The 24790-nt window shown below is 46.0% G+C and overlaps 1 protein-coding gene across 1 annotated transcript in view; it reads right to left on the bottom strand.

The window, feature by feature from the left end:
- Window positions 1–22435, bottom strand: part of kifap3a (kinesin-associated protein 3a) — a 30380-nt gene extending 7945 nt beyond the window's left edge. The window contains exons 1-17 of the mRNA XM_084163500.1: window positions 22243–22435; window positions 21821–21952; window positions 20880–21022; window positions 20699–20751; window positions 20354–20495; window positions 19232–19331; window positions 18553–18700; window positions 18199–18289; window positions 17537–17715; window positions 15774–15936; window positions 13008–13108; window positions 10185–10293; window positions 9985–10097; window positions 9634–9799; window positions 1712–1837; window positions 1271–1369; window positions 530–615 (exon numbers count right to left, since the gene is read on the bottom strand). Of these exons, the coding sequence (XP_084019626.1) occupies window positions 530–615; window positions 1271–1369; window positions 1712–1837; window positions 9634–9799; window positions 9985–10097; window positions 10185–10293; window positions 13008–13108; window positions 15774–15936; window positions 17537–17715; window positions 18199–18289; window positions 18553–18700; window positions 19232–19331; window positions 20354–20495; window positions 20699–20751; window positions 20880–21022; window positions 21821–21952; window positions 22243–22283 (1992 nt within the window). The 5' untranslated portion in view covers window positions 22284–22435. The remainder of the gene's footprint in view (window positions 1–529; window positions 616–1270; window positions 1370–1711; window positions 1838–9633; window positions 9800–9984; window positions 10098–10184; window positions 10294–13007; window positions 13109–15773; window positions 15937–17536; window positions 17716–18198; window positions 18290–18552; window positions 18701–19231; window positions 19332–20353; window positions 20496–20698; window positions 20752–20879; window positions 21023–21820; window positions 21953–22242) is intronic.
- Window positions 22436–24790: the final 2355 nt, after the last annotated feature.

The raw sequence follows: 24790 nt of genomic DNA, 5'->3' as shown, positions 1-24790 counted from the left end.
CCTCCCCTGTCCTGCTCTGACACTCTCCAGAGCCTGTCCTGGTCTTTCATGTTGTTCACAGCTTAATAGTTCTCACTGATAATTTCAATGAAACACTTCCTCTCCCCCCACTACCTTCCACAGCCCACAGCCCGGATGGCTGTAGTCTACTGCTAATTACACTGATCTCAGGTCTGTGACAGATCACAATATGACTGGGACTTAAACACACCTGTCAATCAAAATCTGACCCAGGAATTGAGTTTCCCAGTCCAGGCGATCTGAACAGTACCATTTCCTCTGTGCCTACCTACATTAAGCAAGGATGGATCAGGACAACAAGAAAAGCAGGATGTTGGCTCAGGTAGGTAGGTCAGGTCAGTTTAATTTAGAAATGAATGGGAAGAAAAATGACAGAAAAGCAGGAATTGATTCCTGATTAATCAGTAAGAATCCCATTCATGATATATGGTAACTTGGGGATGAGACATTATGCATTGAGAGGCGACAGACAGACAGACAGACAGATAGAATATAGATAGATACTCACAGCGATGATGTCCAGTGTGTTATCACAGACTTTCCGTATCTCAGCGTTCTTGTCGTGCATCAGGTCAATGAGGTAGGCAGGAGCCTCTGGAGAGAGGGAGTCCAGGAAAGGACAACAGAAGGAGGGAGAGGTACTTTCTCGCTACATTTCTTCTTTCTTTCTACATTTCTAACCCTAACATTTTGCTGTTCCTTGTCCTCAAACACGTCATTCAACAATGTCTGTTTAATCAAGATCACAGTGACAGAAAGAAACGTAGAGGAAACACTCTGCTTTTGCTCTTTCATTTCTAGAAAGGAGACACGAGACAGTTGCCCTGTGGCCAAATGAACAACTCTTACATTTCCTGCAATGAGAGAGAGATATTGTAAAGCAGAAAGCCTCTCCCAAGGCAGACCACTTGGCAGAGATCCCTCTGTAATATTCTCCACAGAAAGAAAAACATCTATCAAATACTACCACAAGCTATTGGTAATTTTACGTACACCGCCTCTGATTCCAACTGTACAGCATTACACTGTGTGGAGCGCTGAGGTCATTGATAGGGTGATTTTTATTGCTATGGAAACACACATTGAAAGAAGCAGAGGGTGGTCCTGTTGGTTACCATGGTAACACATAATACAGTACAGAGTGAGGTAAATATGGGGTGAAATTGTAAGTAATTTAGGAGTTGGACATTGAAGGATCATTTGGGCTGTAGTTCTGAGATGAATTGCATTGTGGGAAGAGAAAGGATACGTGTGTCCTTGATGATGACGTCCCTGGTGGCTTGGTGGAACACCATCTGGTAGAACACATAGACGATCTGACACACAAACTCATCGTCCTCCTGTTGGGCTATATATATATATATAAATAAATAAATAGAGAGACAGAGAGAGAGAGAGAGAGAGAGACAGAGACAGAGACAGAGAGAGACAGAGACAGAGAGAAAGAGGAGAGAGAGACAGAGGTTAAACAACACATAGACAATCTGACACAAACTACTCCTCCTCCTGTTGGGTTGACACACAGGCACAGACGTATGGAGGTCAGGACAAATACGAGTTCCCCTGAAGAATGTCGTTTTAGTTTGTTCATAACAGACAAGCATTTCACTGGAATAACCTCCATTCTGCTCCATCTTAACATTAACCCTCTAGATAGTGGACCCCAGCATGGGTCCTACCTAATACCTACCGTTGAGCAGCTCGATGAGGGCAGGGATGATACCAGACTTGGCCATCGTGGCAGCACAGGAGTCATCCATGGATACCGTCCCTATCATGATCACCACCTCTAGGATAAGGTCATCCTCTGCCGAGCCTGGTGGGGGCAGAGGTCAGGGGTCAAAGAGATCAATGCTTAAAAGGGAGAGGTCACTAAGTTCAAAGGTAACAGCCCCCAGTGTGTGTGTTCTCTAACATCATCCCATGATGTAGGACCAGTCAGTGACACAGAGAGAGTGATAAAGATTATGGGTTAGAGAGGTTGGGGTGCGAGAAAGCCATGGGATAGAATTTGTTCAAATTGAAAACTGTGGTATGGTCTAACAGTTTTTGCTTGTCAAATCAAATGTTATTGGTCATGTAAACATATTTTGCAGATGTTATCGCACGTGTAGAGAAATGCTTATGCTTCTAGCTCCAACAGTGTAGTAATACCTAACAATACACACAAATCCCAAAAAATAAAGAAATTAAGAAATATCAGAACGAGCAATGTCAGAGTCCAGAATATAGCATCATGCTATGGGGATGTTTTTCAGCAGCAGTGACTGGGAGTCTAGTCAGGATCGAGGGAAAGATGAACGAAGCAAAGTACAGAGAGATCCTTGATGAAAACCTGCTCCAGAGCGCTCAGGACCTCAGACTGGGGCGAAGGTTCACCTTCCAACAGGACAACGACCCTAAGCACACAGCCAAGACAACGCAGGAGTGGCTTCGGGACAAGTCTCTGAAAGTCCTTGAGTGGCCCAGCCAGAGCCCGGACTTGAACCCAGTGGTGGAAAAAGTACCGAATTGTCATACTTGAGTAAAAGTAAAGATATGTTTATAGAAAATGACTCAAGTAAAAGTGAAAGTCACCCAGTAAAATACTACTTGAGTAAAAGTCTAAAAGTATTTGCTTTTAAATATACTTAAGTATCAAAAGTAAATGTAATTGATAAAAGTATAAATCATTTCAAATTCCTTATATTAAGCAAACCAGACTGCACTATTTTCTAGTTTTTTACATTTATGGATAGCCAGGGGCACATTCCAGCACTCGGATATCATTTACAAATGAAGCATTTGTGTTTAGTGAATTTGCCAGATCTGGTAGTAGGGATGACCAGGGATGTTATCTTGATAAGTGCGTAAATTGGACCATTTTCCTGTCCTGCTAAGCATTCAAAATGTAACGAGTACTTTTGGGTGTCAGGGAAAATGTATGGAGTAAAAAGTACATTATTTTCTTTAGGAATATAGTGACATAAAAGTAAAAGTTGTCAAAAATAGAAATAGTAAAGTAAAGTACAGATACCAAGTATTTTTACTTAAGTACTTTACACCACTGCTTGTACCTGATGGAACATCTCTGGAGATACCTGAAAATAGCTGTGTAGCAACGCTACCCATCTAAGCTGACCGAGCTTGAGAGGATCTGTAGAGAGGAATGGGAGAAACTCCCCAAATACAAATCAAATCAAATCAAATTTTATTGGTCACATGCGCCAAATACAACAGGTGCAGACATTACAGTGAAATGCTTACTTACAGCCCTTAACCAACAGTGCATTTATTTTAAACAAAAAAAGTAAGAATAAAACAACAACAAAAAAAGTGTTGAGAAAAAAAGAGCAGAAGTAAAATAAAGTGACAGTAGGGAGGCTATATATACAGTAAAATAAAGTGACAGTAGGGAGGCTATATATACAGGGGGGTACCGTTGCAGAGTCAATGTGCGGGGGCACCGGCTAGTTGAGGTAGTTGAGGTAATATGTACATGTGGGTAGAGTTAAAGTGACTATGCATAAATACTTAACAGAGTAGCAGCAGCGTAAAAAGGATGGGGTGGGGGGGCAGTGCAAATAGTCCGGGTAGCCATGATTAGCTGTTCAGGAGTCTTATGGCTTGGGGGTAGAAGCTGTTGAGAAGTCTTTTGGACCTAGACTTGGCACTCCGGTACCGCTTGCCGTGCGGTAGCAGAGAGAACAGTCTATGACTAGGGTGGCTGGAGTCTTTGACAATTTTGAGGGCCTTCCTCTGACACCGCCTGGTATAGAGGTCCTGGATGGCAGGGAGCTTTGCCCCAGTGATGTACTGGGCCGTACGCACTACCCTCTGTAGTGCCTTGCGGTCAGAGGCCAAGCAGTTGCCATACCAGGCGGTGATGCAACCAGTCAGGATGCTCTCGATGGTGCAGCTGTAGAATTTTTTGAGGATCTGAGGACCCATGCCAAATCTTTTTAGTCTCCTGAGGGGGAATAGGCTTTGTCGTGCCCTCTTCACGACTGTCTTGGTGTGTTTGGACCATGATAGTTCGTTGGTGATGTGGACACCAAGGAACTTGAAGCTCTCAACCTGTTCCACTACAGCCCCGTCGATGAGAATGGGGGCGTGCTCAGTCCTCTTTTTTTTCCTGTAGTCCACAATCATCTCCTTTGTCTTGGTCACGTTGAGGGAGAGGTTGTTGTCCTGGCACCACACGGCCAGATCTCTGACCTCCTCCCTATAGGCTGTCTCATCGTTGTCGGTGATCAGGCCTACCACTGTTGTGTCGTCGGCAAACTTAATGATGGTGTTGGAGTCGTGCCTGGCCATGCAGTCATGGGTGAACAGAGAGTACAGGAGGGGACTGAGCACGCACCCCTGAGGGGCCCCCGTGTTGAGGATCAGTGTGGCAGATGTGTTGTTACCTACCCTTACCACCTGGGGGCGGCCCGTCAGGAAGTCCAGGATCCAGTTGCAGAGGGAGGTGTTTAGTCCCAGGATCCTTAGCTTAGTGATGAGCTTAGAGGGCACTATGGTGTTGAATGCTGAGCTGTAGTCAATGAATAGCATTCTCACGTAGGTGTTCCTCTTGTCCAGGTGGGAAAGGGCAGTGTGGAGTGCGATAGAGATTGCATCATCTGTGGATCTGTTGGGGCGGTATGCAAATTGGAGTGGGTCTAGGGTTTCTGGGATTATGCTGTTGATGTGAGCCATGACCAGTCTTTCAAAGCACTTCATGGCTACAGACGTCAGTGCTACGGGTCGGTAGTCATTTAGGCAGGTTATCTTAGAGTTCTTGGGCACGGGGACTATGGTGGTCTGCTTGAAACATGTTGGTATTACAGACTCAGTCAGGGACATGTTGAAAATGTCAGTGAAGACACTTGCCAGTTGGTCAGCACATGCTCGGAGTACACGTCCTGGTAATCCGTCTGGCCCTGCGGCCTTGTGAATGTTGACCTGCTTAAAAGTCTTACTCACATCGGCTACGGAGAGCGTGATCACATAGTCGTCCGGAACAGCTGGTGCTCTCATGCATGCTTCAGTGTTGCTTGCCTCGAAGCGAGCATAGAAGTGGTTTAGCTCGTCTGGTAGGCTTGTGTCACTGGGCAGCTCGCGGCTGTGCTTCCCTTTGTAGTCTGTAATAGTTTTCAAGCCCTGCCACATCCGACGAGCGTCAGAGCCAGTGTAGTATGATTCAATCTTAGACCTGTATTGACTCTTTGCCTGTTTGATGGTTCGTCGGAGGTCATAGCGGGATTTCTTATAAGCGTCCGGGTTAGAGTCCCGTTCCTTGAAAGCGGCAGCTCTACCCTTTAGCTCAGTGCGGATGTTTCCTGTAATCCATGGCTTCTGGTTGGGGTATGTACGTACGGTCACTGTGGGGACGACATCATCGATGCACTTATTGATGAAGCCAGTGACTGATGTGGTGTACTCCTCAATGCTGTCTGAAGAATCCCGGAACATGTTCCAGTCTGTGCTAGCAAAACAGTCCTGTAGCTTAGCATCTGCGTCATCTGACCACTTTTTTATTAACCGAATCACTGGTGCTTCCTGCTTCAGTTTTTGCTTATAAGCAGGAATCAGGAGGATAGAGTTATGGTCAGATTTGCCAAATGGAGGGCGAGGGAGAGCTTTGTATGCGTCTCTGTGTGTGGAGTAAAGGTGGTCTAGAGTTTTTTTCCCTCTGGTTGCACATTTAACATGCTGGTAGAAATTAGGTAGAACGGATTTAAGTTTCCCTGCATTAAAGTCCCCGGCTACTAGGAGCGCTGCATCTGGATGAGCGTTTTCCTGTTGATTAATGGCCTTGTACAACTCATTCAGTGCAATCTTAATGCCAGCATTGGTTTGTGGTGGTAAATAGACAGCTATGAAAAATATAGATGAAAACTCTCTTGGTAAATAGTGTGGTCTACAGCTTATCATAAGATACTCTACCTCAGGCGAGCAAAACCTCGAGACTTCCTTAGTATTTGATTTTGTGCACCAGCTGTTGTTTACAAATATACAGAGACCGCCACCCCTTGTCTTACCAGAGTCTGCCGTTCTGTCCTGTCGATGTAGCGTATAGCCTGCTAGCTGAATGTTATCATTGTTGTCGTTCAGCCACGACTCCGTGAAACATAAGATATTACAGTTTTTAATGTCCCGTTGGTAGGATAACCGTAATCTTAAATCGTCAATTTTATTCTCAAAAGATTGAACGTTGGCTAATAGGATGTACAGGTGTGCTAAGCTTGTAGCGTCATACCCAAGAAGACTCGAGGCTGTAATCGCTGCCAAAGGTGCTTCAACAAAGTACTGAGTAAAGGGATGAATAATAATGTAAATGTGATATTTCAGTTTTTGCATTATGGGGTATTGTGTGTAGATTGATGACGGGATTATTATAATATTTTTTTTATCCATTTTAGAATAAGGCTGTAACGTAACAAAATGTGGAAAAAGTCAACAGTCTGAATACTTTCCGAATGCACTGTACATATGAAGTGGATAAAACAGTATGTAAACATTACTAAAGTGACCAGTGTTCAACGACTATGTACATAGGGCAGCAGTCTCTAAGGTGCAGGGTAGAATACCGGGTGGTAGCCAGCAAGTAACAGTCACTACGTTCAGGGCAGGGTACCGGGTGGAGGCCAGATAGTGGTGACTATTTAAAAGTCTGATGGCCTGGAGATAGACACTGTTTTTCAGTCTCTCGGTCCCAGCTTTGATGCACCTGTACTGTCTCCGCTTTCTAGATGGTAGTGGGGTGAACAGGCCGTGGCTCAGGTGGCTGATGTCCTTGATGATCTTTTTTTTTTTTTTTTTGACCTTTATTTAACTAGGCAAGTCAATTAAGAACAAATTCTTATTTACAATGACGGCCTACCTCCTGGGGAGGAAGGGGGCAGGGATAAAAAAACTAAGAAATGTAGGACAAAACACACATCACAACAAGAGAGACACCACAACACTACATAAAGAGAGACCTAAGACAACAACACAGCATGGCAGCAACACATGACAACACAGCATGGTAGCAACACCACATGACAACAACACAACATGGTGCAAACACTGTTAGGCACAGACAACAGCACAAAGGGCAAAACGGTAAAGACAACAATACATCACGCGAAGCAGCCACAAGTGTCAGTAAGTGTCCATGATTGAGTCTTTGAATGTAGAGATAGAGATAAAACTGTCCAGTTTGAGTGTTTTTTGCAGTGGTCTTACGTCGGGTATAGAAAGACGATCTTCTTGGCCTTCCTGTGACACCGGTTGCTGTAGATGTCCTGGAGGGCAGGCAGTGTGCCCCCGGTGACGCGTTGGGCTGACCGCACCACCCCCTGGAGAGCCCTGCGGTTGCGGACAGTGCAATTGCCTGGTAGGATGCTCTCAATGGTGCATCTGTAGAGGTTTGTGAGGGTCTTAGGGGCCAAGCCAAATTTCTTCAGCCTCCAGAGGTTGAAGAGGAGCTGTTGCACCTTCTTCACCACACTGTATGTGTGGATGGACCATTTCAGGTTGTCAGTGATGTGCATGCCGAGGAACTTGAAGCTTTTCACCCTCTCCACTGCGGCCCCGTCGATGTGGATGGGGGCGTGCTCTCGATGTGGATGGGGGCGTGCTCTCTCTGCAGTCTCCTGAAGTCCAAGATCAGCTTCGTTTTGTTGACGTTGAGGGAGAGGTTATTATTCTGACAACACTCCGCCAGGGCCCTCACATCCTCCCTGTAGGCTATCTCGTTGTTGTTGGTAATCAGGCCTACCACTGTTGTGTCGTCAGAAAACTGGATTGAGTTGGAGACGTGCGTGGCCACGTAGTCATGGGTGAATAGGGAGTACAGGAGGGGGCTGAGCACGCACCCTTGTGGGGCCCCAGTGTTGAAGAACAGCGTGGCGGATGTGCTGTTGCCTACCTTCATCACCTGGGGTTGGCCCGTCAGGAAGTCTAGGACCCAGTTGCACAGGGAGGGGTTCAGACCCAGGGCCCTATGATGAGCTTGGAGGGCACTATGGTGTTGAAGGCTGAGCTGTAGTCAATGAACAGGACTCTTACATAGGTATTCCTCTTGTTTTTAGCTTGTCTGGCAGCAAGGCGTCAGTGTCCCAAACGTGGCTGGCTTTCCCTTTATAACTCGTGATTGTCTCTGCCACATACGTCTTGCGTTTGAGCCGTTGAATTGCGACTACACTTTATCCCTGTACTGTCGTTTTTGCGTTTTCTATTGCCTTACGGAGGGCATAGCTGGTCTGGTTGTACACGTCCATGTTCCCAGTCACCTTGCTGTGGTTAAATGCGGTGGTTAACGCTTTTCAGTTTTGCGTGAATGCTGCCATTTATCCACGGTTTTTGGTTTGGATAAGTTCTAATCATCACAGTAGTAACAACATCCTCTATGTACTTCCTGATGAACTCAGTCACCGAGTCAGTGTATACGTCGGAACATTTCCCAGTCTGCGTGATCAAACAGTCTTGAAGCATAGATTCTGATTGGTCAAACCAACGTTGAACAGTCCTTACCACGGGTACTTATTTTAAGTATCTGCCTATAGCAAAATGGAGGCGTGATCTGATTTGCTGAAGGGAGGGCGGGGGAGGGCCTTGTAGACATCACGGAAGGGGGAGTATCAATGGTCAAGAGCGCTCATTGATCGAGTAGCACAGGAGATGTGTTGATAAACCTTTGGTAGCATTTTCCTCAGATGTCCTTTATTGAAGTTCCCAGCTACAATAAATGCTGCCTCAGGATATGCGGTTTCCAGTTTGCACAAAGTCCAGAGTAATTGCTTGAGAGACGTCGCGGGGTCGGCTTGGGGGGGGACATACACGGCCGTGACGATGACTGAAGAAAATTCTCTCAGGAGGTAATGCGGCCGGCATTTCATGGTGAGGTATTCCAGATCGGGAGAACAAAAGGACTGGAGTTCCTGTACGTTACCACAATCACACCATGAGTAGTTAATCATGAAACATACACCTCTAACTTTCTTTTTCCCGGAGAGATCTTTCTTCCTGTCCGCGCGATGTACGGAGAACCCCGCTGGCTGAATGGACGGGGACAATATATCCGGAGAGAGCCATGATTCCGTAAAACAGAGTATGTTACAGTCCCTGATGTCTCTCTGGAAGGAGATCCTCGCCCTAAGCTTGTCTACTTTATTGTCCAGGGACTGAGCGTTAGCGCATAATATACTTGGAAGCGGTAGATGTTATGCACGCCTTCTGAGTCTGACTATGAGCCCACTCCTTGTTCCTCTTCTCCGTCAACAGCGACTTGGAGCAGCCCCTGGGATTAATGGAATTGCCTTGGGGAGTTCAAACAAAGGATCCAATTCAGGGAATTTGAATTTCTGGTCGAAATGCTGGTGAGTGACCGCCGATCTAATATCCCAAAGTTATTTTCGGCTGTAGATAATAATTCAAGAAACATTCCGAGCAAATAATGTAAGAAATAACACAAATAAAACAACAACAAAAAATACTGAAAGTTGTATAGGAGCTAGAAACAGGGCAACCATGTCTGTCATCTTGCTTAAGTTCTTCAGGGTGAATGCACCTGTAAGTTACAGCACCAGTCCTCCCTCACCCCACCTTTTCTCCCCCTCCGCCTCCCTCCCTCCATGGTTTGAAGCGGTCTTTGAGGCCTACCTGGTTTGAGGTGGTCTTTGAGGTAGGGCACCAGGTTGTACTCCTTCAGCACCAGTTCCCAGTCCAGGTCTCGGATGGTGAGGTTAGCCAGAGTTCCCAGACACTCTATCACATACTCCTCTCTCTCCTCCGCTCCTATCTGAGCTGCTAGGTCACCCACATAGTCCTTAGGGGGTACATGAAGGGGGTCGGTTCAGCACTAAAATGTTCTGTTCTAATAGTGTAGCAATGGATTCAGTGACCAGCATAAGAACACAGATCATGTGAGCCTGTCTAGTCTTATCCGTCTATCTCTATACTAAGCATGTTGAAGCTGATCAGTGTTAGAGTGTGAGTACGTCTAGTACTCACTATGAAGAGGTTCTTGGTGGGTCCGTCATGTTGTGACAAGTTCCTGATCATCTTCATGATAAGAACATCCTTTAGCTTCAGGCCCCTCTTCATCAGCATCTTCAGACCATTACCTAGGCACAGGAGAACAGGATTAGGAGTGTGTGTGTGTGTGTGTGTGAGTATGTGTGTGCGTGTTTGTGTGCGCGTGTGGGTTGTACCTTCACAGATGACCTGTGCGTTCCTCTTGTTGGCTGCCAGGTTGATGCAGAAGGAGATGAGCTCAGGGTCCATGGGGCTCTCACCACAATCAAACAGCATCTTCATCAACTGTCAATCAATCATATAATAAATGTCAATCAACTCATCAATACCAATTCATCAGCGATCAATATCATTGGCCAGCAGTCAGTCAGTGTGTTATGGGTGTGTCTGTTCCCAAGCCTTTCTCTCTACTGTTTGTGGATGGATGTTTGCTAGGCGACATCATTGGCTGAGTGGATGAATGACATCATCACCATGTTGATGACACTGGTCTACATAGCTTCCATACAGTCATTTAGTGGGTGGCCATGGTGACACAAGTTGGGTTAACCGCAGAGTATGGGAACAGGCAGCCCTTCTCTGAAGTGAGCAGAAAGGTGGGTAGAGGTGCAGTACACTCGCTGCTGTCTAGTCAGGTCTGTGCCAAGACTGTGGAGGGGAAACCTGAGAGGGCTTGCAAACAGACAACGAGGAGAGAGAGCTAGAGAGGAATGGGGAGAGAGAGAAAAAAAAAAAGAGGGAAAGGGAGAGATAGATGGAGAGAGGGATGGAGCAATGGGAGAGATAGGGAAATAGATGGGGAAAGAGAGCAGAAGAGAGGGACGGATATATGGAGTGAGAGAGAGAGAGAGAGAGAGAGAGAGAGAGAGAGAGAGAGAGAGAGATGATGGAGAGAGGGATGGATATATATATATATATATATATATATATATATATATATATATATATATATATAGAGAGAGCGAGAGAGAGGGAGAGAGATGATGGAGAGAGGGATGGATATATGGAGAGAGAGAGAGAAAAAAGGGATGGAGAGATGGGAGAGAGAGGGAAGAGGGGGGGCTAAGGAGGGGGGGAGGGGCTGAGGAGGGAGGAGGGACGAGCTGAGGAGGGGGAAGGGGAGGGTCCACCAGGAAACGGCCCTGGAGGTCAACTATGGGCAGGCGTAGGTCCAAAAACGAGTTGCCCACAGCCCCTGCCCTCCGCTCCCCGTCTCGCAGCTCTCCTTCTCTGATTTAACATTAAACAGGAAAGGCTTTAAGCAGGGGCACTGCAGGCCCGCTCCCTGTGAGGAGTCAGCGGTGTGCAATCACACACACACACACACACACACACACACACACACAGGCCTCGAGTCGGGTATCACATACCAGGGGCCCCGGACCCCAAATCAGCCCCGTCTAGACTCTCTGGCACCTGCCTCTGCTTATTTACCACAGCAGAGCCAGAGGAGGCCTAGCACCCCACTACACAGCACACCCTCACTGTCTAACCCCTCACTGTCTAACCCCTCACTGTCTAACCCATCACTCTCCTCCAAACCCTAACCCCTCTCCACCCCTCCGACCCTAACCCACCTCTGCCCCTAACACCCCTCCGCCCCTAACCCCTCACACCTCTCCGCCCCTAACATCCACCCTAACCCTCCTCTGCTCCTAACCACCCTCTGCCCCTAACCACCCTCTGCCCCTAACTCCATTCCTCTCCCTCATAACCCCATGTCCAGCCTCCAGCCTCCCTCTCATAACCCCATGTCCAGTCTCTTTCTCATAACCCCATGTCCAGCCTCCAGCCTCTCCCTCATAACCCCATGTCCAACCACCAGCCTCTCTCTCCCAGCTCAGAGCTGACTCTAGCAGGAGCTGAGGAGAGGAGGAGAAGAACTGGATCAGGCCTTTCCCCAGGCCCAGGGGGGAGGTAGAGAGGAGAAGAGCTGGGTCAGGCCTTTCCCTAGGCCCAGGGGGGAGGTAGAGAGGAGAAGAGCTGGGTCAGGCCTTTCCCTAGGCCCAGGGGGGAGGTAGAGAGGACAAGAGATGGGTCAGGCCTTGCCCCAGGCCCAGGGGGGAGAGGTAGAGAGGAGAAGAGCTGGGTCAGGCCTTGCCCCAGGCCAAGGGGGAGAGGTAGAGAGGAGAAGGAAAGAAAGGAAAAGGAGTAGGGGAGGCAGGGAGGGAGGGAGGGATATGTTGAGCTGGCCAAAGGGCAAGGACAAAGAATAGGTGGAGAGGAGAGGGGCTCAAGACCATCCCTAGAGGGGAGGGTGGGGTTAGAGGGCCTGGGGTCAAAGGGCTATTTCCGGTCATGCTGCTACCCAGCATCCTCTCTGACACTCCGACCCCGCAGGACAGATCTACTGGCAACACGACCCACTACACAAACAGCCCTGTTTATGAGCATCTGGCCCGCATTTACACCCAATCTCACAACACAAACAGAATAAGCATTTGAATAATCTATGAAAGACTGAGAGGAAATCAGACATAACTTAATCAATATGACATCTCCTCAATTACATACTGACATCACTCAAAACTTTAACACTAAAAATATATTATGTAGATACAGTATGTGTGTGTAATCTACACACCAGAATGTGCCTTGGCTACAGAGAAGACAGAGAGAAGGGTCTCTTTCCACTAAGGGCTAGCTAGATGACTGACGCAGCGCTCCAATGACAGTGAGAGTGAAGGCTGAGCAGCCATCCTCCGGTGGTTTGGGTGCAGATGTAGCGTGCCCCCCTCTCTCTCAAGCCCTCTCTTCTCTCTCCATCCCTCTCCTCTGTCCATCCATCCCCATTTATTCCTCTCCTTCTTTCCCTCTCTCTCCACCCCTCCCTCTCTCTCCACCCCTCCCTCTCTCTCCACCCCTCCCTCTCTCTCACCCCCTCCCTCTCTCTCACCCCCTCCCTCTCGCTCATGAATAATTCCAGGGCTGTTAGCCTCAATGCTAATGCTGTCTTGTCTGCAATCCCTGGCCCCTGGGTGTACATTACCCAGTCTTACCTGTGGTATGCAGTCTGTGTAGGCAAACATGGACTTGAATCGGTCATCCACACTGATGTGGTACAGAATGCACATACACAGCTGTCCCTGGCTCTCGTCAGCTGGAACATAAACAGAGAGAGAGAGAGAAGCACAGAGACAGAGAGAGACAGAGAGACATAGAGAGAGACATAGAGAGAGACAGAGAGACATAGAGAGAGAGACAGAGAGAGACAGAGAGAGACATAGAGAGAGACAGAGAGAGAGAGAGACATAGAGAGAGAGGAGAAGCACAGAGAGAGAGAGAGAGACCGAGAGAGAGCGGTGAATGGATAAATTAATGAGGAGCTGTACACTTTCGTTCTGCTTCATGGGACGAGTGCGCGACACACAAGTCCACTACAATACAGGTTAAATAACATCCAGTTAGCCACCGCTCTAAAACCATATGGTTTAGTAGCAGAAAAGCTAGCTATGCAAAGACAATGAACACATGTTCTTCTTGCAGGTTTATAGGAGGTTATCTTACAGCTGTGTGAGGGACGTGGCTCTGAATCAGTGTTAAACTGTCTGGTAGCTCTGTTCTCTCAGAGTGTTTAGGAGTTTGACCCAAACCATTGCAGGGTGACTGCAGGCCGCTCCAGAGGCAGCTAGCGAACACCATGGAGTCACTGAAAAGTCTGAGGACCTAGGTGGTTTCAAGACTGGTCTGTAGAGGTACAGTGACCCCAGTGGCCAACCACACTGGGTCAGAACAGAACTAGTGATCGGCCCCAGCAAGACCACCGATCTGACAGAGCAGACCAACCCAGTCCAGTACTAACTGGTCCTAACCCGTGGTCAGGGAACCATGCAGGGCAGGCAGCCTTATCACATAGCAGCCTACTGAAACCAGATGTGCTCACTGAACCCCTGGAAACAAGGGAAAAAAGACGGCTTGGAGGTTTCATTGGGGAAACAGGAGGAAGCATCAATTTTACTGCCTTTAATAAAGCTACGCTGCTCAGGCCCTTGCAGTGCCACGATTGGCCCAAACATGTGCTTCTCATTAGTGGAGCCCTCAACCTATACCTAAACACACACACTCACATGAGCTTGCACACAAGACACACTCTCACACACACACACACACACTCACACTCATCTGACCTGGCAAACTCCCTCACTACACTGGTAGGAACATGGAGGATCCTTTATTGGGAAGGAGCGAGACCCCATTAAAATGTTCAAAACACCACTAGAGCCCCACTGAAAAAAAGAGTGGAGCACTCGTTAAGAATTATCTAGAATGTTCAGGGGCAGTTAGTGGTAGAGCTAAACTCCAATTACACCCTGCTCTGATTTAAAACCACTCAACCTTCATAGAATCACACCGCCATGCATTAGTGGCATCTGCGGCAGTTCTGTGGAAAGTATACTATTGTTGTTAGTGCAGTTTATTGAGTAAATAAGAGTACTGCTTCAACCTTCAAAGAAAAAAACCATAAAGAAAATGTCCCAGCAATGGCCATTCAGTAATTGTAAAAATGGAATGATTCTGGAATAAATTGCGAGTATTTTCTTTACTGTAAAACGTGGTACTTCAGCAGCACCTATGATAGATAGTCACGTCAACAACAAAGGGCCAGTGGTCAGGTGAAGGGTTGAAAGGATTGAGATGTCGTAGTCGGTCCTAAATCCTGGTTCAGATGGTGGGATCAGGAGGAGTAGCCCACACTTCTCCCTTTCATCTTATCAGCCCAGGTTGGGACCCCTAGTGGGGCCTGATGGGACAGGGATCAGAGGGCTGGCAGACGTCACCTAACACCCTCACAGCATAACAGTGAAGAACAGAGCAGAGAGGAGAAGAGAGGAGCGGTTATCTCTCTGGAGATAAGAAGGGAATCTCTGGACACAAACACACAGAGGAGAGGACACCACATCACAGAGCCTACATGATGATTAATAAGGCCTCTATTCATCTGAGTTTGGAAATCACACACACATACTGGGAAAGTCAAGAATAGACAAAAGTGTAGTAGCAATGGGAAAGAGTGAATCTTACAAACGCACACACAGACACACACGCTCTCTAAAATGAGCACATGAGGTTGGTGGCACCTTAATTGGGGAGGACGGGCTCGTGGTAATGACTGGAGCGGAATTAGTGGAATGGTATCAAATACATCAAACATGGTTTGATTTCATTCCATTTGCTCTGTTTCAGCCATTATTATGAGCCATCCTCCCCTCAGCAGCCTCCACTGAAAATTAGATATATCCAGCTATGTTTAACCTAAGCGTGGACAGGACGTGCATTATGTGTGTATGCGTAGGTGTGCGTGCACAAGTGTGTGTCTCAATCTAAAAGAAAAGAAAAAAATCCCTCCCAAATCTCTGTAGACCCCTCCTCAGCCTCTCCGGCCGGCTCCTGCAAAAACAACATTTATGCTGGGGCCCGGAGTGTTATTCTAACAAATATATTATATTAATTATGCACGTTACCCGACCCTCCCTGGAGAGGCTTCAAAGGGCCCATCACAGATGCTCCCAGCCGTGCCACATGACCCCCTGGATGAGCTAACGCACCAATCACACACTGGATCTAGTTTCAGGAAGTCATTTTTCTAATGGCCACCAGAGCCAGAACCAGCCTCGCTGTCTCCACAGCTTTATAACAGCCTGCACCTGCACACACTGACACACACTTACTTAGACATACTGACGCACACACGCACACACACACACACACACACACACACACACACACACACACACACACACACAGGGAGTTGTGTCAGTTAGTACCTAGCATTAAGGAGAGTTTGGGGATGAGTCCAGTCTGGACCATCTGTCTGCGGAGGCCTGTGTCAAAGGAGAGGTTGAGGAGCAGGCGCAGGGTGGTGTTCAGTAGGTCCTCATGATCACAGGCCAGCAGCCTGGCCAGCTTCTCCACCGCATACGTCTCTGCCTGAACACCAGGGAACAGAGGAGAGGGAGAGACTAGTCACTCAACACACCCCAGTATAATGTACACCTCTACAAAGCCTACTTCAATAACCAATCCGACTATCCCTCTTCCTGTTATAGAGAGATCCTGTATTGGACTTCATCATACTTCATTTTAACTGAGTTCATTCAATTCATTACTTGAAATAAACTCAACTGATTTGTAACAGTCAGAATGTCAAGAGAAAGCAGCGTAGATCCACAATGTTTACAGGCAGGTGGAGGTGTTGAGCTGATGCATCAAGGACATGTCTAAAACGCACCAGGAAAGTAGAGCAAACCATATACCTGCACAGTGGAAGAGGTGTGTGTGTGTCAAGTACACAGCTACTGTGCTCACAATGAAATCTCCACAATTACAAATCCAGTCTGCACGTAATCAACTGTAGTTCTTACAACTGGTATCTGGTGTTCAATACAAACATGTGTAATAAATAGAATCTGATTCCAAATCACTAACCGATTCTCTTTTTGTAGCTAACCAGGCTGTAAATGAAACCTTCCCCAGAGGTGAAGTGATACTCTGTGAATAACAGTGTTCTTCTGTGGTGCTGGACACATGGAGTCTGAATGGGCTGCCTTTTATCAGAGTCAAAGACACACTAAAAAGAAACAAGGAGATAAAAACTGTTCCTAACTCAGCCTGGTTGATAAAGGCACACCAACTGGCTGAGATTGGATCCAGGTGGAACTGCACTATAGGACAGGACATAGAGCAGTGATCACTAAAGTCTGCACTAGAAGACATCAACAAAAAGAACTAACACTAACAACATGTAAACCATTACAAATCTTTTCACAGTACCTCAGTCGGAGGACCTGAGACTTTGTATGTATTTTCCTCACCATGTTGCAACGCCTGTCCTTTTTTCTCCCTCCATCCATCCGTCCGTCCATGCATCTCTCCCCTCTCTCTATCCCCCCTCTCTCTATCCAACCCTCCATTCCCCCTTCCTCTATCCCCCTCCATTCCCCTCTCTCTCTATCCCCTCTCCCTCCCTCTATCCCCTCTCCCCCTCCCTCCCTCTATCCCCCTCCATTCCCCCTTCCTCTATCCCCCTCCATTCCCCTCTCCCTATCCTCCTCCCTCTATCCCCCCTCCCTCCCTCTATCCCATCTCCCCCTCCCTCCCTCCCTCCCTCTCTCTCTATCCCTCTATCCCATCTCCCCCCTCCCTCCCTCTATCCCATCTCCCCCTCCCTCCCTCTATCCCCCCTCCCTCTCTCTCTATCCCTCTATCCCCCTCCCTCTATCCCCCCTCTCTATCCCTCTCTCTCTCTATCCCCCCTCCCTCTCTCTCTATCCCTCTATCCCATCTCCCCCCCTCCCTCCCTCTATCCCATCTCCCCCTCCCTCCCTCTATCCCATCTCCCCCTCCCTCCCTCCCTCCCTCTCTCTCTATCCCTCTATCCCATCTCCCCCCCTCCCTCCCTCTATCCCCCCTCCCTCTCTCTCTATCCCTCTATCCCCCCTCTCTATCCCTCTCTCTCTCTATCCCCCCTCCCTCTCTCTCTATCCCTCTATTCCCTCTCCCTCCCCCTCCCTCCCTCCCTCTCTCGTACCATGTCGTTCTTGTTCTCCAGGAAGATGCTGAGTTTCTTGAGGAAGGAGACCACCAGCACCAGCAGCTCCTCGTCCTCCCGGTCCAGGGTCTTCACCAGCATGTGGACGATGTTCTTGTTCCTCATCTTCAGCTCTGTGCGTGTGTCCTCAGCCAGGTTCAACAACAGGTACAGAGACACTGGGGAGCACAGGGACTTGAGAATTAGATAGTAATAACAAGTTAGAGCAATATGTTATAACCAATGTAAAAAATGTTTTAAATAATAATATACTATGTAATACTGTCATGTAATCACTCTCTGTTATAACCAATGTAACAAAGATGTAAAATACTATGTAATACTGTCATGTTATCACCATGTTATTACCATGTAATAACCAATGTAAAAAAACGATGTAAAAAACGATGTAACTGTCATATAATCACCATGTTATTACCATGTAATAACCAATGTAAAAAACTATGTAAAATACTATGTAATACTGTCACGTTATCACCATGTAATAACCAAAGTAAAAAATATATAATATACTATGCAATGTAATCACTATGTTATTAATTGTAATATTATTGCTAATTACATCATTGCATTATCAAGCACTAACAGTGCTGCGCAACACATCACTGTGTTGCCATGGTAGTGTACCACTGTTACTGTACCTCGTAGAAGCTGCTCCTGCTTGATCAGGAGGCCCTGGTACTTCTTGAAGGCTTTTTCATGTTCCTTCTTCACATTCTGGTTGTCAGGGTCCTCTTCACGTAAAAACAGTCAAGGAAGGAGTGCTGCTGCTGCTATACTGATCCAATCAACTCACGATAGAGAGAGCTTATATAGTCACATGTTCTATATCAGCCTATTACAACGTCCAATAAAGAACAACTATGAATTGCCTTTCCTTCTATACAGTGACATTATGATTAAAATGAAGAGATATGTCAACACTGAGGACAGCAGGGTCCCTGAGGCATTGACCCTCTGTGAAGCAGCAAGGTACGTAACATCCTTCATGTGACCTTTGACCTTAGCTGAAGGATATAAGCCTTCTTCTTCTTCTGCAGTTCATCCTGCCAGAGGTCGTACCTCTTCAGCTCGTGTTCAATGATGTTCATACAGAGGGCTCCGATCTTATAGTGGGTCACTAGCCCATGGAACTGGGAGAAACTGGGGATGGGGGGAGGGAAGTGAAAAGGTTTACAAGGCTTCCACTTATTCAAAGTGCACTTCGTTCATCATCATGCAACACCTATTTGGACCACAATCGGGAGCTCAGATTGAAATGATCCCATCACCTGAGAGCTTAGTCTAAAAAAGTAAATTGCCAAAATAAAGCCTTAAAGCATTGAGTCCAACAGTATCTCCTACTCATAATCAGCCAGACACAAACCAGATCATTGTAAACCCCAACAGCACAGCACTGCCATGGAGCAGGGCCAAGAAAGACTATCAGTTTTCAGAACAACGTAGATCCTCTCACAACTCAAATCGCTCTTGACAAGTAGTTTATATATTATCCTTTCAAGGATAATTTTTGTGTTTCCGAAACCCCCCGGTTGGAAAGTAAGGTTTTGCGCTATGTTGTCATAGTTGTGTGACTTCTGTCAGAACGAGAGAGAGCGGAACGTGAAAACTAAAGTTTTGGCGAGAGGGAAGAGAGAGAGGGAAGAGAGAGAGGGAAGAGAGAGAGTTGTGTACCTGGAGAAGCAGAAGAAGATGTAGATGATGGTGGTTGCCATGTCAACACTCTGTTTCCAGTCCTCCCTCAGGACTCTGGCCAGGGCTCCCAGGGCCGTCTCTGATGAGCAGCAGACACACAGTCAGGTTAGAGAGAGAGAGATGGGAGGGGGGTGAGAGAGAGAGAGAGACGTGGTATGTGTGTGTGTGGGGGGGGGGGAGGTAAGAGAGGGAGAAAGAGAGATGGGAGAAAAAGAGGGGGAGATAGGCGATAGGGTGGGGGGCAAGGGGAGAGGGAAGTGATCGATGAAGTGGAGAAGGAGTTATTTGAAGGAGATGGACAGAATGTTAGGATTGGGAAGGGAAGTATGGAGTAGGGGTGGAGGTGGGGGTGATGGAAAGAATCAACTAGAGATGACAGTCAGGTTGGGGTTGGGGTGGGAGGTTAAGGTAAGGAACCTGGGGGAATGTAAGGGGTTCCAGGCTCCCATGGCTTTGAGCTATGGGTGATCTTCATTGTAAAGACACATATCACGTTGTTCCATTTCCCCTGGCCCTCTCGTCTTTCCTCACTGACCCCAGGTCTCACGGTTCACATGGCACGTTCTACCATTATCAACATCTGACCATGTGATGCGTTACGACAGACAAAGTAAACCTGTGATACATATTGACAGTTACAAATGAAGCCATGCCATCTTCTGACAGCTGTAATGGATGATGGCCTTGTGCTGTTGTGAGAGAAAACAGCTCTGTGGTCAGGGAAGGGAATAGGAAGGGCTGTGTTTTCTTATGAATGGGATGGGCTGGTGGCTGAGAGAGTGGATTATAATAACCAATGACACTAGAGTTTTGCTAGCATCTGGCCTGTACAGCTTTCATACACCCAGCAGAGCAGAGTAGGGATGGGTGCAAGTACTCAAGTATAACCAGTAATTGGAACAACAAATAGCACACTGCAAACGTTTTGCCTTCAGCCCGGTTTCACGCTTATATGTGAGTATTCGAGTACTCAAAATTATTTTCATGAGAGTACTCGAACACAGACATTCTCTAAAATGCCCACCCCAAGAGCAGAGCAGATGATTACTCTGGGGCATACCATTGTGACAGGTGAGGAAGGAACTCAAGGAAGGAGCGTACCATTCTGCAGGAGCTCCTCCAGGTTGTCAGGGTTGCGGGCGAGGTGGAGAATGAGGGTGGCTCCCCTGACCTTCTCTGGGATGTCTTCATACAGCAGCTCCACATAGTCATCAATGCTGTTGATGTTGGCCTCCTCATCCAGCTGAAAATGACCCAGATACAGTATGGGTGAGGAATGAGGAGGATTAATAACACAGAAAGAATGCAATGAATCATGGTATCAAACTCACAGAAATGGGTACAGACACACTGTCACACACACACACACACACACACACACAGACAAAGACACACACACACACACAGTCACACACGTACACATTTTTGAAAAAATGCTCTCCTTACCTCCATCCCCTCAAATGGTGTGAGGTCTCTGGGCGAATGTTTCTCTTGTTTGTCTGTGAGGAGGAGGACAGGACAGCAAAAGCACTAGTCAGCACATGATGAAGGTGTATTTACATAATGAGTCATTCAGCCTGCAACTGCAGCCAATCAGGACCAGGCGTTACCATAATGTAAACATTACCTGGCTTCTTGCGGTTCTGCAGGTAGAACAGCAGTTGCTCCACCTCCGGAAGTTTAGATGGATGAATGAGCCTGCATTCCTCCACCACCTTGCGAGCCAGGGAGGCAATGTCCGTGTTTGCGTTTAAGCTTTTAAGGCGGATGCTGTGAATAGAAATTAAATGTGACAACATTTTGAGCAATTTTCTTAGAAACAAAAAAAGTTATTTCCAATAACTATTCAATGACCTCATCTTTTGTTAATGCAAAATACATATCAAGCAAAAAAATTAAGCTAAAGCATCATGTGACAGGGTAGGAAAGACCAGTGTTTTGGTGGTCTCTACTTAGTGGTGAACATGGTATGTATAAAAGAACCCATTGGACCTGTTCAGTAGTGATGGGCATTCGAGTCTTTTCGGTGAGCCGGCTCATTTGGCTCCATTTTGTAAAAGAACAGGCTCCCAAACGGCTCTTCGTTCAAAATGGTTAAAAATCTATAACCATGAAAACATTGCTCATCTTCAATGTAAAGACCAAAAGGTAGGCTACCATTATGTCCGATCGTGAAATGCGCGTTCAATTTATTTATTTTTACCTGGCCAAATTATTAGATGGGCTGCAAAAAAAACTTTGATTGTTACACACTGGGAAAAGAAAAATCAGCGTGGACTAGATTTGACACGCTCTCGGCACTATTTATTGTTTCTGCAGTAATTATTTAATTATTTTGTCTGTAGAAAAACTTAGTTTTGAGCTCAAAGAGCAGTAGTAGCAGTATGCAAATCAGGGAGCCAAATGAACGGCTCTTTCACCGATGCGATTCGGTTCCCGACGTTCACCAAAAAGAGCCGTTCGTTCACGAACGACCCATTACTTCTGTTCAGGTGAAGGTGACTGGAAAAACAACAACTTCATCGTTAATCCCATTTTCGTAGGTACGTTAGACCCATGCTTAGTTACATTTTCTGACACTCCTTGCGTTCTCCAACCATTAGGTCCCCCATTTCGCCGAGGATAGTCGCCTCCACCTCATACTGAACAACGAGGGCTTTCTCTGTCGGGTGGACATCCAAACTCCCCCGTTTTACTTTCCTACGGATTGAGAGAAATGGCCAGGCGAGTGATGATGATGGAGATCTGGATGATAAACCGCTTTTGATTTACAACATTCAATTCCAACCACCAAATTGTTAGCTAGGTAACTTTAGACACTACTAGACAGTATTCTTGTATACCTCAATATACACCAACATGTATTTAAAAAAATCTAATCTCATATCATTTCAAAACACATTATGAGCCACAACGTCACGTTTCAGTCACAGCTGATTGTCAAAACATCAGCATCTGTTTTCTAGCCACAACTGGCTAGCTAACGTTACCTTTTCAAATACCGTGCATCTTCTGCCTGCAGTTTTTCCATTTCGGAAATAATGGAAAACTCACATTCAATTTTCTTTCACTGTAAATTTAACAAAACGACTGAATTGTCTGACCGTTACCTACGCTAGCTAAATTGAGAGCTCTCATCGTTTATGGTTTGCTGTTGCTAGGGTGAGACTCCCTTCCCAGCATGCAAAGCAGAAAATGCATAGAACATTGAAATGCGGGCCAGAGAGCACCCCATCGCCATCTGTAGGTCTGGAGGAGAACTGTGTATAATGGGGTTTAGCAGATATGTAATCCAGTGTCCACAAATGTTGTCCCAGGGACCTAATACAGGAACAACATGACATCAATCATGTTGTCTCTGGTATGACATAGTCAGGTAATGGATTTTTCAATTTCACTCTTTTGATTTGTCCTGTTTTTCTAAGCAGTGCAATTTACTGCTTTCCTTTCAGGAAACATTTTAATTGTTTGTTTTTTTACATTATCCAGAGCGACAAAGTGCTTTGCTCAAGGGCACATCGACAGATTTTTCACCTAGTCGGTTCGGTTACTGGCCCAACACTCTTAACCACTAGGCTCCCTGCCACCCTTCCAATTGGAGACCCTCTTCCTTGGAACCAGCAAGTGATCAATTTTAAAACCTTTTTTATTCAGTCTAGAGTGTTCAAGGTTGTGATAGGCTGTTTTAGACTGTCTTTTTAAAGTGGCGTAGCAAACATGATGGATGTCCCAACAGAAGGGTCTTGTCACTAAGGTCACAGGGTCAGGTGACATTGACCATGACCTTACAGGTCAGGGTGTAACTATGTGAACTTTCCCTTGAGTTCACTGGCTAAACGTTGTGTAGGCCTAACAGCTCAGTTCTAGGGACAATTCATTTAAAGTAAACAAAAATATTTTAAAATGGCTTAATTGAATTTAAATCAATTTCCTTATCTGACTAATGCACTGGAATGGATGCCTTCAACCCTGTTTGAGATACACTTTATAACACTTCAACAGTCTGAATGTAGTCCACAGATAATCAATAATATAATAATAATAATATGCCATTTAGCAGACGCTTTTATCCAAAGCGACTTACAGTCATGCGTGCATACATTATTTTATTTTTTTGTGTATGGGTGGTCCCGGGGATCGAACCCACTACCTTGGCGTTACAAGCGCCGTGCTCTACCAGCTGAGCTACAGAGGACCATAATGATTGTACATATTGTATGAAGGGTACAGAAAATATGCAAGATATAGTTGAGATACACTGTAAGCCCTATATCACCTCAACAGTCTGAATTGGTATACAGTCTGTAGTCAACAGGTCATTAATATTGACAGCACATGTCTTTAAGGGACAGAAAGTTGTATTGCCCAACTTGCGCTTGCTGATTTAGTATTTTCACTCAAAAGGGAATTTGCTTGTCAGAGCAACATTTTAAGCTAGCCTTCCAAAGTGACGGGTGATGTCATCACTCTAAAATTAGAATGCATCTCATGGCAGGCACATATTTTTTTTTTCTGGTTGTAACAGAATGTACTGGGCATTGTGCAACACTAGATATTTTACTGTGAAGTAATCTGTGTTTTGAAGTGTTTGAGTGAAAGGAGGGGCTACAGTTTCCCAATGTACTGTAATAAGGTTATGTGCTGGGCAACACGAGCTTACTGTAAAATCTATTTAGTAGAGTATTTAATGAGGTTTCTTTGATACTGTTGATCATACAGGCATTCTCATAGGATTGGCCATGGAGTCGTTCCACATCATTTGGGCCACCATCTCAGATTGTTCTGAAATTGTTTCTGTAGTTAGAAACAAGTAAGATTGGCATTCCTGAAACATTATTTTGTTGAAATGTAATTTGATCTCAGAGATATTAAGCTAATTGATTGCACCCAAATTGTCCATTTTTAAATTCATAGGATTTATTATAGGATTCAGATAATATTCAATAAATATAGTTCCACATTATACCCCAACAACCAGTATCAGTTCTCTATGTTTGACAAGTAGTATGAAGCTGTGGCTTGGAGTATTGCTTCTCCATACTAAGTAATGTATTTCCTTTGAATCTGGTGATGTTTGTTTTCTCCCCTGTAAAGAGAAATTAGTCATTGAAGTCACTTGCATTATCTACCATAAAGTAGTGTGGAAGTACTATGTGTTGACCACTAGCTGTCGCTGTTCCTGCTATACCGCCACACTTTAAAAAAAATCAATTTTGCTGGTCTCTTGTGTTTTTATTAAATAGATCACAACATTTCCTTTGCAACTTTGGGTAGAAAACCAATAGATTTAGCTCATGATCATCCTCACAATTCAAGCCAGTCCTCCATGAAAGCAATTCAGTTTGTCCTTCCTTTACGCTTAATCTGTGTCCATGAAACAGCCCCCTGATGTGTGGTTTATTCCCTTAAAGAAAGGTCTGGATTAGTTACTGATAGACCATTCTTGTTGAACAAGAAGACCATTAGGCTACAGCAGTTCTAATGGTTTCAATGTGATGGTCTCTAATGGTCTCTAATGGTAAAAGCCCCAAACACACA

This window comes from Coregonus lavaretus (genome assembly GCF_964263955.1).
Source record: "Coregonus lavaretus genome assembly, chromosome: 6".
NCBI classification, from domain to species: domain Eukaryota; kingdom Metazoa; phylum Chordata; class Actinopteri; order Salmoniformes; family Salmonidae; genus Coregonus; species Coregonus lavaretus.
This window is presented reverse-complemented; position numbering and strand designations above follow the sequence as displayed.